Source organism: Pagrus major, chromosome 7, assembly GCF_040436345.1.
Source record: "Pagrus major chromosome 7, Pma_NU_1.0".
Taxonomy (NCBI): domain Eukaryota; kingdom Metazoa; phylum Chordata; class Actinopteri; order Spariformes; family Sparidae; genus Pagrus; species Pagrus major.
The window spans coordinates 19,338,835-19,354,776 of record NC_133221.1 but is presented as its reverse complement, the minus strand read 5'-3'; the positions used below and the strand labels follow the sequence as shown (position 1 = coordinate 19,354,776).

Here is a 15,942-nt window from a genome sequence, read left to right as displayed (position 1 = left end):
TATGGTTATTATACATTATTGCTAAGTAAAAGGAGATTTCCTTTTTTGAAATTATACACATTGTTCTCCAGTAGATAGCAAAGTTGAGCTATATAATATAAAGTGTCCTGCTCCTGAGCACACACATAAAGCTGTTAGAGTATTCTCACAACACAATACTCAGCCAATTAACTGTTGATGCAGTCTACAAAAATAGTGCATGTCACAGCTGGAATATGCAATTTAAAATGAGTCAGCCATGGGGGCTTGACATGAACGAATTTGAAGAAAGGCCCCACAGTGGAGTGGATCACTTGTGAGCGAAAACATGTTTGTGCCATTGGTTTTTCAAAAAAAATCCTATGAGTTTGTTATTTTATCCATCTCCTCCATCTCTTGTAGTTTGTTTTAAAACAGCCGATAAACTTTTATAGTACTGAAATGTTATTCCACAGATTTAAACTTGCAATAACATTTTTCTCTTTTAGCCATTTGGACTTAAAAAGTTGTGAACATACCATCGACATATCACATATTAAGTTGATATTTAACTTTTTGCAGAAGAGTTGCATATTTTTCACATCCAGTAGATACCGAAAAACTTCATCCTTAATTTGGAGTTGTGATTCACTTTCTTTAAGCTCTGTGTTTTTTGTCAGTTTTTGGGGAAATATCCGGCTCTTCAGCTGCTAAATGCTCCACCATGTTCACCAGCTTTGGTTTAAAACAACGCTATGAGAGCAAAGAGAGTAAGCCCAACCTGTAAAGGTGTGGGCCTGACAGCTAAACAATGAGCTGAGACTTGCTGTTTGGCATCATAAAGCTGAGTGGGTGATTATTGGGTTGGTGATTTGACAGGGACAGTGCACAGCTTATTGGCAGATTACCAGAGTTAGTTATAAGATAATTTACGTCTGTAGTCCCTGGGAGACATCAGGAGACACATTGTTTTCACTTTGTCCTTTGATACATTGACATGAAATGATTGATTACAGCTGCTTTAAGACTATCGTAGAGTCAGACAAAACAGAGATTAACATGTTGAATAATTTTTCCATCTTTATTTCCAAATATAAATAAACACCTCAAACAAAAATGAATAAAGAAGCCACACAGGTATCAGTACTCTGTAGTTGTGATAGCAATATTAGCACCTATAAGGCATTCAGTTGAAGACACATCTATTTGACTCAATAATGTAACATGATAAAATAATAAATGTACAACATTTACAGAAATGCATCCGTTACTATAACAAGCTCTGATGGAATGCTTTTATAGCTTAAATGAGAAACAAACCAAAACTATAACAATAAGAAACCTGGACAGCATGTTAGAAAATACTTCTTGCACCACATATGAACATTTAGTGCAATTATATAATACATTTAATAAAATAACATTAATCTACACGGTATGTACACTCTTCTGTCCTTTCTCTTGAATGCTACATATTAAACAGACGGTTGACGCTTTCATATTGTTTTGTTTTTAGCCTGTTCCTCTTCATTCCTGCACCCGTCATTCCTCTGCTTGACTACCCAACATGTAACAATGCAGTTCATGGGATTTGTTGGTTCATACTGTAAGCAGCAGGAGCGACACAGGCTGTGTTAGCTGGCTTTTATTATCTCCCTGATAGAGATCTGTTGTTTGCACACGTCCAGACGAGTGCCGGGCTATTGTTTTGTTTTATGACCATCTCTGCTGGGTTGCCATGGCACTAAGGCCTCTGGCCCCAAAGTCTAATCCTGTCCGGTGTGTCGAAATTCCAGACGTTGGCTGAATCATTCCAGTATCACAGTCGTACTCCCAAATGTTGTCATAGTCCATTTCCTGGTCATCTGGCTCTGTGGGTTCAAGGTACGAGTGGTGATCTATAGGAGCGAGAGAAGATTCAATGAAAGAAAAGCATCGCATTGACTGAATAAACTTCAGTCCCGATGTGGGATTGGCCTTGTACCAACATATAATCTTACTGTATAACCAGTATTATAACATGCCACTACTGCACCACCTTCCTTTGTTATTTATATTCTGTATGTCATAGTACAGAAACACGCAACATGAAATAATCTGGTTGTAGCACATGTTAGAATTAGAAATAGAAAACTGTAAATCAACGTGAAATGCAGTTATCAGGTAATTTCTAGTTGTGTTCTTATTTGTGATAAAAGAGCTCGTAGATAAGTGTGTAACCATGCACAGTTGTGTGATGTCAATCACAGTTCAGGAGCAGATCCTGTCTGTGAAACAGTGTTCTCTTACGCCGGGCTTCCCCCACATGGGACATCTGCACAAGTGGCATTTAGAGCTGCACTAAGCTCCATTTCATTGGCACATTTGTGCATTTCCTGCACTTTCAATTCTGTAGCCTTTAGCCTTCTGTCTACCTGCTGACAGACCCAAGACTTCAATCAATCCAGTGAGCTTCCAGTGTTTAATTTAAGATGTAATGGACTGTGAGCAATGTTCTGTGTCCTTGGTGGTATTTAGAAAGGCGGCTGACTGTGTTGACGTTCATAACTCAGAGTTGGGAGGAAATATGATGCCACAGTGATAGAGCCCTGATTTGAAAGAGTGCCCATTGTTTCTCAATAGAAATATATATGTTATTGAGCCAATGTTTTTTTGTTTGTTTGGCAAGGAGAGCTGCAACAATGAATCGATGATAATCAAATAATTTGTTTAAGTAACTTTATATGAAAAAGTCTGAATTCTCAGATGTAACAGTAAATATTAATATGTGAATATTTTCTGGTTTCTTCATATCTTTTTGACAAGAAACTGAATATCATCAGGTTGTGGACATTTGAGGACGTAATCTTGATCATGTGATCAAAAGTTTTCATCGTTATCTGACATTTTAAAGACCAAACATCTGATCACTTAACGAGAAAATAATCAACAGCTTAATTGACAATGAAAAGAATCGTTAGTTGCAGCTCTGTTGACAAGATGAAAAATCTTTAAGCAAACATAGCATATAAGCATATAATAATTTACTATAAACTGTCCAACATACTCGAACTCCACACATAAAACATAAACAGAGGATGGTTTAATCAGGTTTATGATTGCATGCCTTCAGTTCTTACCTGGTGAGTAGCCATAAGGCATCTGAGATGTGTTCCTCACTGAGCTCGACGGGAGGAGAATCTATCAACAGATGTGAAAACAAGAGACAGTTACTTCCTGCGATCAGCTATAACAAACATTCTCATGTTCCCTAAAATATCTGTTTCATCTGTGGCACCTATTCAAATATCACCTGCAGAACAAGTACATACACACGCTCTGCTACCACACAGCGCACCATCGTTGCTCTTTGTACTACAGCATTCCAGAAACCAGAGTGTCCTGGGAGACGAGTATCTCTGTGTTTCTCACCTGCTCTTGCAGTTGGCCGGGCGTGGGCAGCAGCTTTAGCCTTGACACGGCCTCGGCTCTCTGCTCCGCTTGGCTCGGAGAAGTCTCCATCTCCAGGCCAAGAGCTTGTCCCTGGGAGTTGGTCAGGATCAGGCTTCTCCTGCAGCGCCTGCCCATTGGGGGGGTACGGAGCTGGAAGGAGGAGGGAAGGAGCTCAGGAACCTGCTGGTGGTGGTGGAGCTGAATCGGCTCTTGCCAGCTGCGCTGCTAAAGAACATAGGGAAGCATTTTAGAATAGAGCAGGTATAAGCACTTAAAACAGGAGTTTAAATGATTAACATTGAGTGTAATTTCAGTAGTAGAGTAGTGAAAAAAAAGGGTAAAATTGCAATAAAATACATTTGGTAAAAATAACTCCTGTTCTTCCATGTAGTCAAATGTAATGCAAAGTCATTTAGAAATTTTAGATTTAGTAAATTTGGCTGTCACTTTCAGCAGTCTATTAGACATCATGTGCGTACGTGTGTATGTGTGTGTGTGCACTGCTTGATATCAGACTGGCTGTTCAGGTGTAAATTGAACCTATGGATCCAGTGTCATTGTCCTACTTACCACTGGCTTGGCCTCATCCAGGGAGTAGATTTCGGGGCTGCAGGGCTCATCATACAGGGGCGACAACGGTTGTCGGGGGGCGCACATGTCCGAGTGGCGCTGAGGGGGGTTCAAGGAATAGTTCAGGGATGTCTGAGGGGTGCTCCAGCTGTTAGACTGATCAGAAAAGATTCAAAGAGATCCAGGAGTTAGCTTGAAACAATCATTTGCCAATTTTCCTTCAGTCTATCTGACGCTCTCTGGGTTCACAGAAGGAAATCACATAAGCCACACTTAAGGATCAGATTACGGGTTTTGGACTAATATCAGTCATGATCTGCAGCAGACCTGCTTTAGCTGTCACTGATGTGTATAAAACTGCTCTCTTAACAGCCACATTAATGGAGGGATACCACTAAGTATAGGAAATGCTCTCTAATTGGTGGCTTAGGTTTTGTTTATGGACTATAATAGAGCTTTCATTCCTTGCCCCGTCTAGACGATTAGTCTTTCAACCTCAATTCTGCAAAAATGCCACTATTACCCCAGTTGTTAACACCATACACATTATGACCCCTCTCAGCTGACTGCTTGGTGAGTCTATTTTAGTTTCTGAGCACATGGCATGTAAAATAAGTCAACGGCCTCGAGGGGAATATTCGGTTATCACGTTAGACGCCAGACTGAATTACCTTGACAAGCGGCGCTTTCTCCAGCCGCTGTGGGCTGGCGCGATTCATGGCAGAGTAGGGTGTGCTGTAGATCTGAGACAGCACTGAAGCCTCAATGGGCTGGAGGTAGGAGCCGCGCTGGGGGGAGGAGTAGCGCAGTGACAAAGGTCGTAGGTCTCGCTCTGGCCTGGAGTGGGAAGACACGCTGTTGGTCCTGCTGCCCAGGCGGGCGGTCTCAGTCGAGGAGGGACGACTGGAGCTGTACTGTGGGGACAACAAACACACCCAGGGCAAAAGTCAGCATCACAGGCAGCATCACTGAGTTCTAGTAGAACAAACATTTTAAACTGTTTCACCTCACTGCAGCTTTAGTGTTTTTAGCAAACACAGTCAACTGTGACAGTGAGTGAAAATAGTCTCCATTAATTCAATTGAGAGGGTAATGGGTCAGGTCAGAAGATGGACAAAAACATGTCTTCTTGGCACTGAGCCCTCTCCACTTTAAGCTAATTGGATGGGCAGTCGGCCTACATAGCCCCCCCTTCTGAGGGAGTTTGGTCAAATGTCCTGATAATGTGTGATAGTGCTTCAGTACTTAAAGAGACTGAATAACCAAGCAAACTTTTCATAGCTGAATCAGCCTTTTATTTTCCCTTCATCCAAAAGTTGTTTTTATGTTTACAGTGTATATGTTTTTTTGTTTTGTGTTTTGGTTAAAAATTCTTGATATTATGATTTTTTGAACTGGAAGGCCTGAGATTCATCACTTGAGCCTTTGTAACAGGAGCAGTTTGGTCTTTCGTCCTCGCTTAATAATTAACTTTCTCAAAGAAAGGTGTCGCTGCTCAGCTCCACCAAAACAAACACACGTTCTCTTTTAGAAATGTCCAACTAACTCCTACCACATTTCAATCCTTGCAAATATTGAAGTGTTGGTGTGTTTGCTTCACTTTATCAGCTCAAGAGTACTTGAACATAAGAAAGCAGCAAACAGCTGACTTACACAGAGGGGCTCAGAGTATCCTGGTGAGAGAGGGTCGTTTTCATGAATGGGTAACTGAAGGTTGTGGGACCCACGTCCCGTGGGTGACTGTCTGAACTTCAGGGACTCAGATCGTCCTTGGCTGTTTCCACTCCATCTGTCAAACTGTGGTGCCTAGAGATTATAGCACAAAAAATATATGAGAAATTAAAACATTTAACAAGAGTTGTATTTTATGGCAGTAGTAGTAGTTGTAATTCATTTCATAATCATTGCTTTACAAAAGAGGCAGGACCATGTTATCCTTTATGACTTTTCCCCATACTTTAATTTACTCCACCAACAGGCTCACAAACCAGGTGGAGATAGCTTGCTCGATAGTTATGGATCATCAGCAGCTGTGAATAGTGTAATTATTTTTGGCCTGTGAAAGGAAGGAGGGCGGGCCTCACCTCTCTCTGCGTTGGAGTGTAGATGATGTCATATACAGGGGGAGGAGGGGAGAGAACGGGCACATCAGCAGCTTTGAAATGCTGGATCCAGTCGCAGAACTCGGTCCTATCCAGACACGACACCACTATGGGGTTGATCAGCTTCCCTGGGAAGAGAGGAGGGGGAGGACAAAGTCTGTCATTCGGTCTACTCACTCAGTGGAATGTGCTATAGTCGGATTGTCATTCTGGGAATAAAATCAGCTCATTCATGGAGGGTCACGCTCTGTGACGCTAGCGGATTCATGGAAAAGGCCATGCATAAGAATGTACACTCATTAAAATCCCTTTAAACGTGTCTCTTTAAATGCCAGCGTGCTAAAGGGACTGCAGCAGAGCAGTGCACTGATTCACTTTATTTACCTTCAATCATAAAGGTGTTGGGCTTGATGTCTTGGCAGGGTGTGGTCACAGTGATCATGTTGAGTGGAAGTTTTCCCTGTAATCAGTCATAATGACACAAACTCTGAGTAAACAGCTCAGGATATGATCAAATATAAGAGAAAAAGGTTGGTGAGGTCAGTGGTACCTTATAGAAGAGTCCGTCATCCTCCTCTGATAGGATGATCAGTGTCGATGGGTACATCACCAGCAGTCTGTCACTCTGTTCCTGTAGAGAGAGATTTGGCTTTATGTTGGGTTGTGTTTCATTGCAGTTATTGGACCCTGTTAAATTTTTCTTATCCATTAACAGAATACTAGAGTCATGTGTAAGTCATACAATTTAACAGTCGTCTATGATTTGTATTGATTTTATAATTTTTTATCATCAAGTTAAACTTGAAGTCTGACATAGTCTTAACATTTCTAAGGCAACATAAGAGATTATTTCCTTGTGGAGATGTCAATTTCTCTCTTTCTGTGCAAGGTGAAAAGAAAAGTTTGGCACAATAAGAGAAACTAAGAGTGGTTCAAATTAAAGCTTCATTTTAACTGCAACTTTTTAAGAGTAAAGTTTAAGCACTTTCAACGTACCTAAACCAACAATTTCCAGAATCCTGAATCTCATCACATCTAAATTAAGTTTAGAGGATTCCTTTATACCCACAGCAATAAAAGTATATATTGAATTGTTTAATTTATTACATTTATTAATAGCCCTGTACCTGTCAATTTTCAAAGTATTAAAGTTTTGATATTGTACAAGAAAGAATGGCACCAAATACTTCTGGTGGCGAGAAAACAAGCCCTGATAATTCCCAGTTATTCTGGCTATGTGAAGATAAGACTATGAAAAATACAAAGTACACATGCGACCGTGAGACCTGGTGCAAACATTAGAACAGTCAAGTCAGTTTGATTCCCAGTAAGATCTTCAGTCAAACCAGTTAGTGGGGCATTTAAAGGTGCGGCACACAGTTTATGTTTCTTTCCCTCTCGGAGGGTGTGTCTGGACAGACAGCTGACATTCCAGCTGTGAGGTGAGTCGAGTCACTGCGTGAGCTGGGCAAATGCCTCCTACACACCCAGGCCCTAAATCTCACACACTTCAATAGGGCTGCCGCTGTTTCCCACAGAGAATTAAATACTGATATCCATGCAAGCCGTGTCATGACTACTGTTTTTACTGGCTGCTGTGTGATGCTGCATCAGCGTTACTTATTTGTGCTCATGTCTGATTTGGTTAGCGAGGAGTCCTATACTTTTCACCAGGTGGTTGCAGGTGTCTGACACAGTCTTGCACCATGACAGGAAAATAAATATAATAGAGTTATATTTGCAGCAGAGGTACCATTTTGCAAAATATGGACTCCACCCTTTTCCCTCACTCCTTACATTGTGTTGAGGTAATGTGTGTGTTGCGCAATTTAAAAACTATGTGAGTCACCTGGATTTAGACCTGATGTGATCGTGCGTGCATTCACAGTGTGAAAAATCCCCAGTGTTTGAAAACACGTATGTATCATGAGTTACAGTCTGCGTTACTGTACATTTCCATAAATAGGCATGAGTAAAGCTGCCGTGTTTTACTTCCGTGAGACCGGTCAGTGATTCATTATTGATAAGCAGCAGTGATGTCTTACCTGGCAGGGCAGGTGCTGCAGTCGGACTTTAGTGACGTAGGTTATGGTGCCCAGGCTGTCCCGCTGTGAGCCTTCCCACTCGTAGATGTGCTCTCTGTTGATGGAGTTTCTTAGCTCCTCTCTGCCCTCAGGGGTCTCGTCCTGGTTTAGCTGAAGAGGATACACAGGAAGGAATCATTAGAAAAGTCAATATGAACAGAGCTCTGCCCTTTTAAGCAAATTTAAACATGTTGATTTGGATTTTTTTTCCCAGAATGTCACTCGTGTTTGTTCATTGTTAAGGCTCCTAAGCTAAAGATTATTAAGGCATCACGAGTCATTTTCTTCTGTCCTGACACATCGAGGTTCACGTGTTTCAACACCTGTGGGTGTGGAGTCAGCACTTTAGCCCTTTGCAGATGTGAGGGTTAGTTCGATGAAGGCTGTGATGCGGTCAAGGCCGCTCCCTAGTATCCAGGCCTCAGGGAGAGCCAGCAGTGACCTACTTGACTCACCAAATCTACACTCACACACACACATCCTGTTGTATCAGAAGTGGTTAAAGCCGAAGCATTTTTCCTGGCAAATTCGCCACGTGGATCAAAAGATGACCACATGCAAATGTGTCATGAAGATGACCCTCTCTCGCAAGCTCAAATTTGATTTAAAAAGGAGAAGTTAGTCTTTTGCTGCAGCAAAAGAGCCACTATTTTATGCAGCCTGATGTAACGTAACATGGGCTATTTGGAGTGTTGTTGAACTTACTTTCACTCTGGTGTAGTTTTCGGGTGCAATTGCAGTTCCTCCATTGGCCTCAATATTTTCTTTGAGCAGGCCAAACCAGAGGTCCATCTCTTCTTGGTTGGAACAGTAGACGATGATGGGGTTAAGGCTGACACCTGCAGGGTGCAAAGGTCAAAAGGTCAAAAATGGAAAGTGTCAGCCTTTCTCTTTCTTAGCCATTTTCAGACATTCTGTCATGGTGGTGAATCATTAATGATCTTAACAGTCTGCTTGCCTCGCTGTTTAGAACATGTTATGCAATGAATACAATAAATGCTAACACATGCTCGAGACACATTTAAGACCTCTTACGGAAGATCCCTCTTGACCTGCTCCATTTGGTATTTAAAAGTCATAACAGGCTCTTCCTGCTTACCCAGGAGGAATGGACAGAAGCTGGGATGAAAAGAGCTGGAATCTCCCTCTATCTTTCAGTCCCACACATACCAGAGATAACCAGCCAAGATAGCCTATTTTATTTCAGCCTGTGGCTTTGTACTGTAATTGTCTGGAACCTTCAGCCCACTAACTGCTCCTTAATAAAGAGACACTCTGGACTCATCTGTTGACTTTCTCTTCATACAAACTCTTAATTGTAAACCTTGACCATAGCACTACCCTGACCAGTTGTTTTTCCAGATTTTAAGCAGGATGTGTGAAAAGCCTTGACTGGAAGCACATAATGAGATTTTCTCTCCTTCAAACTTTGATTAAGTTTAAAGAGCTCCTTAGCTATTGTTAAAAGTAATTAACTATCATTATCTCACGTTCACAGCCTTGTTAATTCAAAACACGTGAGGGCTTCCGGGAATCTTCACAGACTACCTCTTGCTGCGTTTGCTGCGTCACTGTCTAACTCACCAACACCACTTTACGATAAAGCTGATTCATATTTTCAGCTGAAGGGAAGACGCAGATCTCACCGAGAAAAAATCTCTACATCATATCTCTCACTTGACTCATGCTTCCTCTACTTGTTTCCTGTCAGTGATGCCTCCCAGAAGGTAAATAAAGGCTCACACGGAACAATGAAAACAACTGAAATACAAGACCACAAAATAACAAGCTTGAGCCGAGGAATTTGCAAAGTTAAATGTGAGAAAGAAACACCAAAGAGTGTCAGTGTTATGACAGCATGGATGTTTCAGATTTCAGTGAGATAGAAAAGATAAAGAAGTCAAAACACAGAAACCTAACACTCTTCATGACTGGGATTGACTTTTCACACAGTGGATTTGGTTAATTCAGTAGGTTTACATTAATTCCAAACTTAGCTGATTTTGTTGTGGTCAGATCCATCTAGACATGACAGCAGCTTATTTCCACTTGAAAAGAAATTAAGTTTCATATTGTTTTTGTCCACTCAGAGTTCAAAAGCTAGCTATTAACCTGAGCAGTTTTTGGAATGTGCCATAGATTATACGCAGTGACAAGGCTAAGAGCGGTAGCCGGGCTTTTCTGCGCGACAGCTGGGCTGACTGAAGTGCACCTGTTGTCTAACAAGAAGGGTCTTTAAGGCCTGTTTGGCCCCCTGACCAAGGGTGAAGGGGGCCCAGCTCTAGTTAGTCTTGGGGTTGAGTGGAGGTGAAGAAGGTCGCGGCACCTTTGAATCACTGGAATGTGACAACATAGGAAATGCTGCAGCTTGAAAATAGCGTGCGGTTTCCTTCTGGTTTTTTAAGTGAGGAGAATTTTTACTTTGATTCAGAACTGATGAGAGGGACAAATATAACAGACCACCAGCAGGGGTGATAAAGAATAGCCACAGAATATATGTATTGAAATTAGATAAATATGAGCCAATGACCCAAGCTCTCGCTCTAGTCTAGTTTTTCTTCGTTTTCCTCTTTGGAAGTTTAAAGTCAGTCCCTGGCTTTATAAACATTGTACTGGATTAGCTGGTTCCAGTCTAAATGATTGATTAGCTCTCAGTCATCACAACTAATAAAACTCAAAGGAGATGATTAAAACATTCCAGGGCTCGATGCCAACAACCGCTTGTGTCCTTCCTGGTGAAGTTGAAACTTACCGTTTATTTGAAAGGCGTACTCCTCTGGTTGGCTGTGGTTGCAGTTCTGTTGCAGGTTGCAGATGGTGAGTTCTTTCAGCGGAAGAGTTCCCTGCACACAAAACAACAACAAAAAGCTCTTTTCAAATGCCAAAAAACAATCTGCAACATTTCGCTGTTCTGCTCTATTTGAGCCAACTGTTCAGCTCAAAATGTTAACAAAGAAATTAATCACCATGGCACTACATGAGGTCAGCCTTGTTAGTCGATGATGTATTCATGTCTGCCTTGCATTTGCCGTCATCTACTGTACTGACTAATATTGCAGACAGGTGCTGAGCTGTCTCTTTTTGACATGGGGGTTGAACTCTCGACAGACACACTAAAACGATGATTAATGGCTGCTCAAGCTTTATGAGACAGGTGAAGAAGCTCAATCATACTTTCTGTTTACCAACACAGTGTCGGTTGACAAGGTACGCATGTCAGAAGGTATGATGTCATGATGTAAAACTCTGCCCTACAGGAAATTTAAAACTATAAAAATCAATCCTGAGATATTAACTGATATTAGCTCTGAACCATGGGTTTGATGGGAGGATTGTGTGTGATGAAACTCACCTGGTATGTCAAGCCGGTTGTGTTGTTGGAGACGAAATGAAGGTGTGTCTGGAAGAGATCCAGGTAGCAGTCATGTACATCCTGCAGAGATAATAAATGAGGTTTAAGGAAAGAAAGAAAGAGTTGCAGATGCAGATACAGTGTAGACAAAATAAGCCCAGTATGTGAGATGACAAAGTCACTGCCTGTCTTACAATGCTGCCAGAATTTACATAGTGTGTGGACTTTTTAATTCCAATCAAGCAGTGCAGCAACTGATTTACCAGATTGTCACACTTTTGATTAGAAAATGAATCTGTGAAATCAGCTGGTTTTGTGTTTATGAAATAAACCTTGCATGCACATTGGCTCATGTCTGCAAGCTTATGATGTTCTATATTTTTTTTCAGTTTGTCTCCAATGAGGAAATTACATATATGACAGCCTAATAAGGCATGTAAGATTAATTACTCTTTAAATCCCCGGCAGGCGTTTTGTATGTTTATTCATGTCATATTGGAACATCTTGTTCTTGTATCATCTGCTGATTCATGGAGCTCCTACAGGAAATGTTGGGATTTAGTAGGTCGGATACGGATTCTCTGAAATGTAGGAATTCCCTCACTGAGCACACTTCCTTTTGACAGCAATCCTCTCTTTCATTTAAGGTTCATGAATGGCTTTATGTCGACACTTAGGTAATACTTGTTTCTTTTCCTCCTGGGATTACTATCTGTAATAACACAATGTGTTCTTTTAGTCATGACGGCATCCGTTCCATCAATCTTTGTGCTTTTTGACAGAGCTGTTGTGTCACAGCTCTGACAAATTACAGTTCCCACAGTGAGGAGCTGGCGTGTCCTCTATCAGTCCCTGGGATCAGAGGAACTCTCTCTACCCCGAGGTTTTCTCTCAGAGATGTTTCACAACTGCGGCAGAAGCGAGCATGTCCAAACACAGGCTGCGGTCCGCTTTGTGGAAAACTGATTGGATTATTCACAGGCAGCCACCACGTCAATGCCAACAGCAAGTTTCAGTCTGTGTGGTGGCCACAGAGAAACATCCTGTTACCCTCCACCTGTTTTCATGTTTTGACAATCACTTTGTTCTCATAGCTGACTGGCCTGATGTGTCATTGTAGGCTTGGTCATTGTTTAAGACCTCATTAAACACAGTGAGGATTGTGCAGCATTAGTTTTGTTTTCTCATATAGTTGCTTTCCTTAAATTTCAACATAAGAGTCATTAAAAAGTTATTTTGCTCCACTCACCTGGCAGTGAAGGAAACGGAAACGAACTTTGGAGCTGTGAATCATCCTTCCGTAGTTCTTCACATTGATGCTGCTCTTCTTCCAGCCGCTGGCCGGATCGTAGGGAGGATCCCATTTTATGTTCTCTATCGTCTGCAGATCTTTATGGGACATTTCCTGCAACCAGTCATAATGTTAGTGAAGTTTAGACATGACACGAGTAAACCAGTTAGACTTGCTGTTAAAATGGAGAGCAGTTTTGTTTGCTATACAGATGATTGATGATTGAGTTTCCTGTTATTGCGAGGTGAGGTCCTTACCTTCCTGGGGGTGACAGTGCACAGGATGTTGATGATGCTGTTGGACTTCTCCTGTCCCTCTTGGGGATTCTTCTTGCGAAACAGGCGACTGCTGCTCGAGAGAGACAGAGAGAGAGAGACCACGTGTTACAACTCACTCTCCAATGTTTACCATTTATTCTATGTTTGACTTCACAACTGCCGTGTCAACAAGGAACATTTCCTGTTTATGGGTGTTCACTGTCATCTACTGTTGTCAGATGGAGAGTTGACCTAAATTCACAATCTTTGGCCTCAAGTGTTTTGCATTTCAAATTCAGGGTTAGTGACATATTTCCTTGTTTTAACCTTCTTTTATAATAATCAAGTCACACACTGAATCTTTTCAATCAATTTTCACAGCAGATTAACGTATCTGAATCCTGATTTGTGTCTCGTGTCATATAAATTAACCAGAGCCCCCTTCCTTTGTCCTCATTCCATCAATGCCAGCCTTTTAAGTGATAAGAACAATCAGGTCTTGTGTTTCCGATAGCAGAGGATAAGCATAGGAAAATCAGCATTCAATGTTCCTCTTTGTTTTGCGTGACCCTCATCCGTTACCATTAGTGTCACATCTTTATGAGGAAGCTCCCTCGCTGCAATGATAAGGCTTGGAGACTGCGTTTACATTCTCAGCTTGTAGTTTATCTGCTTATCCGCACATATGTGTGCCAGTGTCCTCGCGCAACAACGCAGGCTTTTGTCTGCATGGTGGGAATCAAGGTCTGTCTAATCAGGAAGTCCATGTCTAGCATCAATCATTCATTAGCGTTTAGTGAGCGATATATCCGCTCTTTCAGTGAATGGATACACAGAGAAAATATGATTATCATGCATGCTGATGCAATTCACCGTTGCAAGGTGAAAGAGGAATGTAGATAATAGGCAGTGAATTTGCACACCCCACATTCTCCAACTCCCTGCTGTGGCATTCAACTGCTACTCACCTCTTTTCTCTGTGGGGAATACCTGAGCCTGGCCTGATTTACCAATACAAAGAGTAAGTAGGGAACACGGGAAACAAGAACACTGGACGTATTGTCCACGATGAGCCATCGACCCAACTTGGAAGGTGTATCAGTGTTCATGCTTGAGCCGTTGGGTTTTTGAAACCCAACATTTATTTGAGGGTTGTTTCATTTGAAAACCAAGAGCTACATGGCACGTTTGACAAAACCAGACCCTGACTCATCAGACAACACAGGGGAGAAGACTGGAGGAGAAGCTAATTGGAATCAGATGTGTTGATCCAGCAAAGTAGGCTGTACCATGTGTAACATGCCCAGGCGTATAAATGTGGAGGATTTAAGAAAACCAGTGAGAATAAATAGTATGGCCCATTGATGTCAGTCAGTTCCTGTACTCATAAAGCTTTCAGGTCAGATCACTACAAGCTATTGACTTATATATCAGGTGTCATAAACCAGATATTAGCAGTAATTAACTATTTTGCCCACATGTGATCTTGATAATGAATGGGGTCAGGTCCTGATTTTGGAGGGAAACCAGATTCACTGACAGCTGGCAGATCATCTTCACAGAGATGCAAAGTGGAGGCAAATGGTAACTGGATCATTGACACCGTTGGCCAGACGGGCACCACTGCAGGCACGACTCTGGGACTATCCTATGTTACCATCTGATCCTGACCCTGGCCTCACAAAATTCACAACCTCTGTTTCACCCCACTGCTCAAACCCTGAGAAATACCAAGAATTCCTTCCAGCTGAAACGCAGAGTCGAAAATGACAAACGGCAGTCAAGGGCATGACATGTGTAGAGCAAACACACTGACACAAGTACAGTAAGAATACCTGGACAAGTTGTATAGTTCTTACCTGTTTCTGCGTATGAAACTCTTGCTGGAGAATCTGAAGTTGTGCTGGGGGACACATGACATGCTGCTCCCCATGCTGCTGTGGTTCGTGGGGCTTTGTGCCGCTCTGAAGACAAACTGTACTCCTTCTGTGATGGTTGAGTGTAATCCAAGAGTGCAGTGTGCTCCCTGCTGAAGTCTGACTTGTACTGAGGGAGAGGTAGGCAGGGTGAGGGCTGTTTAGTGAGAGTGTGTCTGCGTAAAAGGGGTGGAGTTTGGGTGCTGTGTCACAGGCTGTGTGGTGAATAATGAGAGGGACTCACACCTCCTGTGAGTTGCCTCTGTCTGTTAAATCAATCCCAGCAACAAAGACAGCGGGGTTCAGGGAGAAGTGTGCCATTTCACACCTTCCAGGAGCCAAATGGGTGTCATTGTTGGGGTCATCACTGCAGTGAGCGGTCATTAAACCCAGTGGATGGTGTGTGTCAATCAAAGGGGAAGATGGGACCTTCCACTGGCATGCCCAGACATGAAAAATGCCTCAGAGTTAAGTAGTCTGTTTATTTTTGACCCACATACTTTAAACACGTCAGTGACATTTTGAAACTAAAGGAAGTTTTCTTTTACAATCCCTTATTGTTTTGTCCTTTTTTGTATAAGATTTTTATTTTGAAAAACAAATAAGATACAATGGCAACCCAGCATGTCATATCTGGTCAACAAACTTTAAATATGTTAGATATAGATAAACATACACATACATCATGTATAACTTGAGTACAATTTTCCTCTTTTGAGTATCCCTATCTTTTTTCTTTCACCACCCGAAATTAAGTGTTTATGGATGCTTTTCAAACTGGTCAGGACCACTGGGTTGCAAACAACAAGTTCAAAACGGATCATAGCGATATGTATTTTTGTCAACATGGACATGCTGTACATGGTTATATAGGTTAGTTTCTCCCCAATTCAGTTGTTGACTTAATTTGATGGAAAGCAACAACCAAAGAATAATTTGTTCAGATTTGCCAGCATGGTAAGCAGAAGAGACCAAAAAAG

The 15,942-nt window shown here is 41.8% G+C and overlaps 1 protein-coding gene across 2 annotated transcripts; it reads right to left on the bottom strand.

Moving 5' to 3' along the window:
* Positions 1-1,020: 1,020 nt before the first annotated feature.
* Positions 1,021-15,088, bottom strand: plekhn1 (pleckstrin homology domain containing, family N member 1). Of its 2 annotated transcripts, none has more exons than XM_073471105.1 (16): positions 14,906-15,088; positions 13,047-13,137; positions 12,748-12,903; positions 11,499-11,579; positions 10,899-10,989; positions 8,852-8,985; positions 8,108-8,257; positions 6,613-6,693; positions 6,447-6,522; positions 6,045-6,190; positions 5,614-5,766; positions 4,632-4,874; positions 3,961-4,116; positions 3,370-3,615; positions 3,078-3,138; positions 1,021-1,856 (listed from the first exon to the last, which is right to left on the bottom strand). In XM_073471105.1, the coding sequence occupies exons 1-16, from the start codon at positions 14,977-14,979 to the stop codon at positions 1,672-1,674; spliced, it is 2,124 nt and encodes a 707-aa protein (XP_073327206.1). In that variant the 5' UTR covers positions 14,980-15,088; the 3' UTR covers positions 1,021-1,671. The 2 variants fall into 2 exon arrangements, with proteins under 2 accessions (XP_073327206.1, XP_073327207.1); XM_073471106.1 differs by having other exon boundaries at positions 3,370-3,612; positions 14,906-15,062.
* Between the last annotated feature and the right edge of the window lie 854 nt (positions 15,089-15,942).

Coding starts and splice junctions, on each gene's coding strand:
- plekhn1 (XM_073471105.1), bottom strand. CDS start 14,979: ATGGGGAGCAGCATGTCATGTGTCCCCCAGCACAACTTCAGATTCTCC. Junction 11,580..12,747: donor TCCGTTTCCTTCACTGCCAG/GTGAGTGGAGCA, acceptor TTATCTCTGCAG/GATGTACATGACTGCTACCT. Junction 6,191..6,446: donor CAACACCTTTATGATTGAAG/GTAAATAAAGTG, acceptor CTCTCTTCCCAG/GGAAGCTGATCAACCCCATA.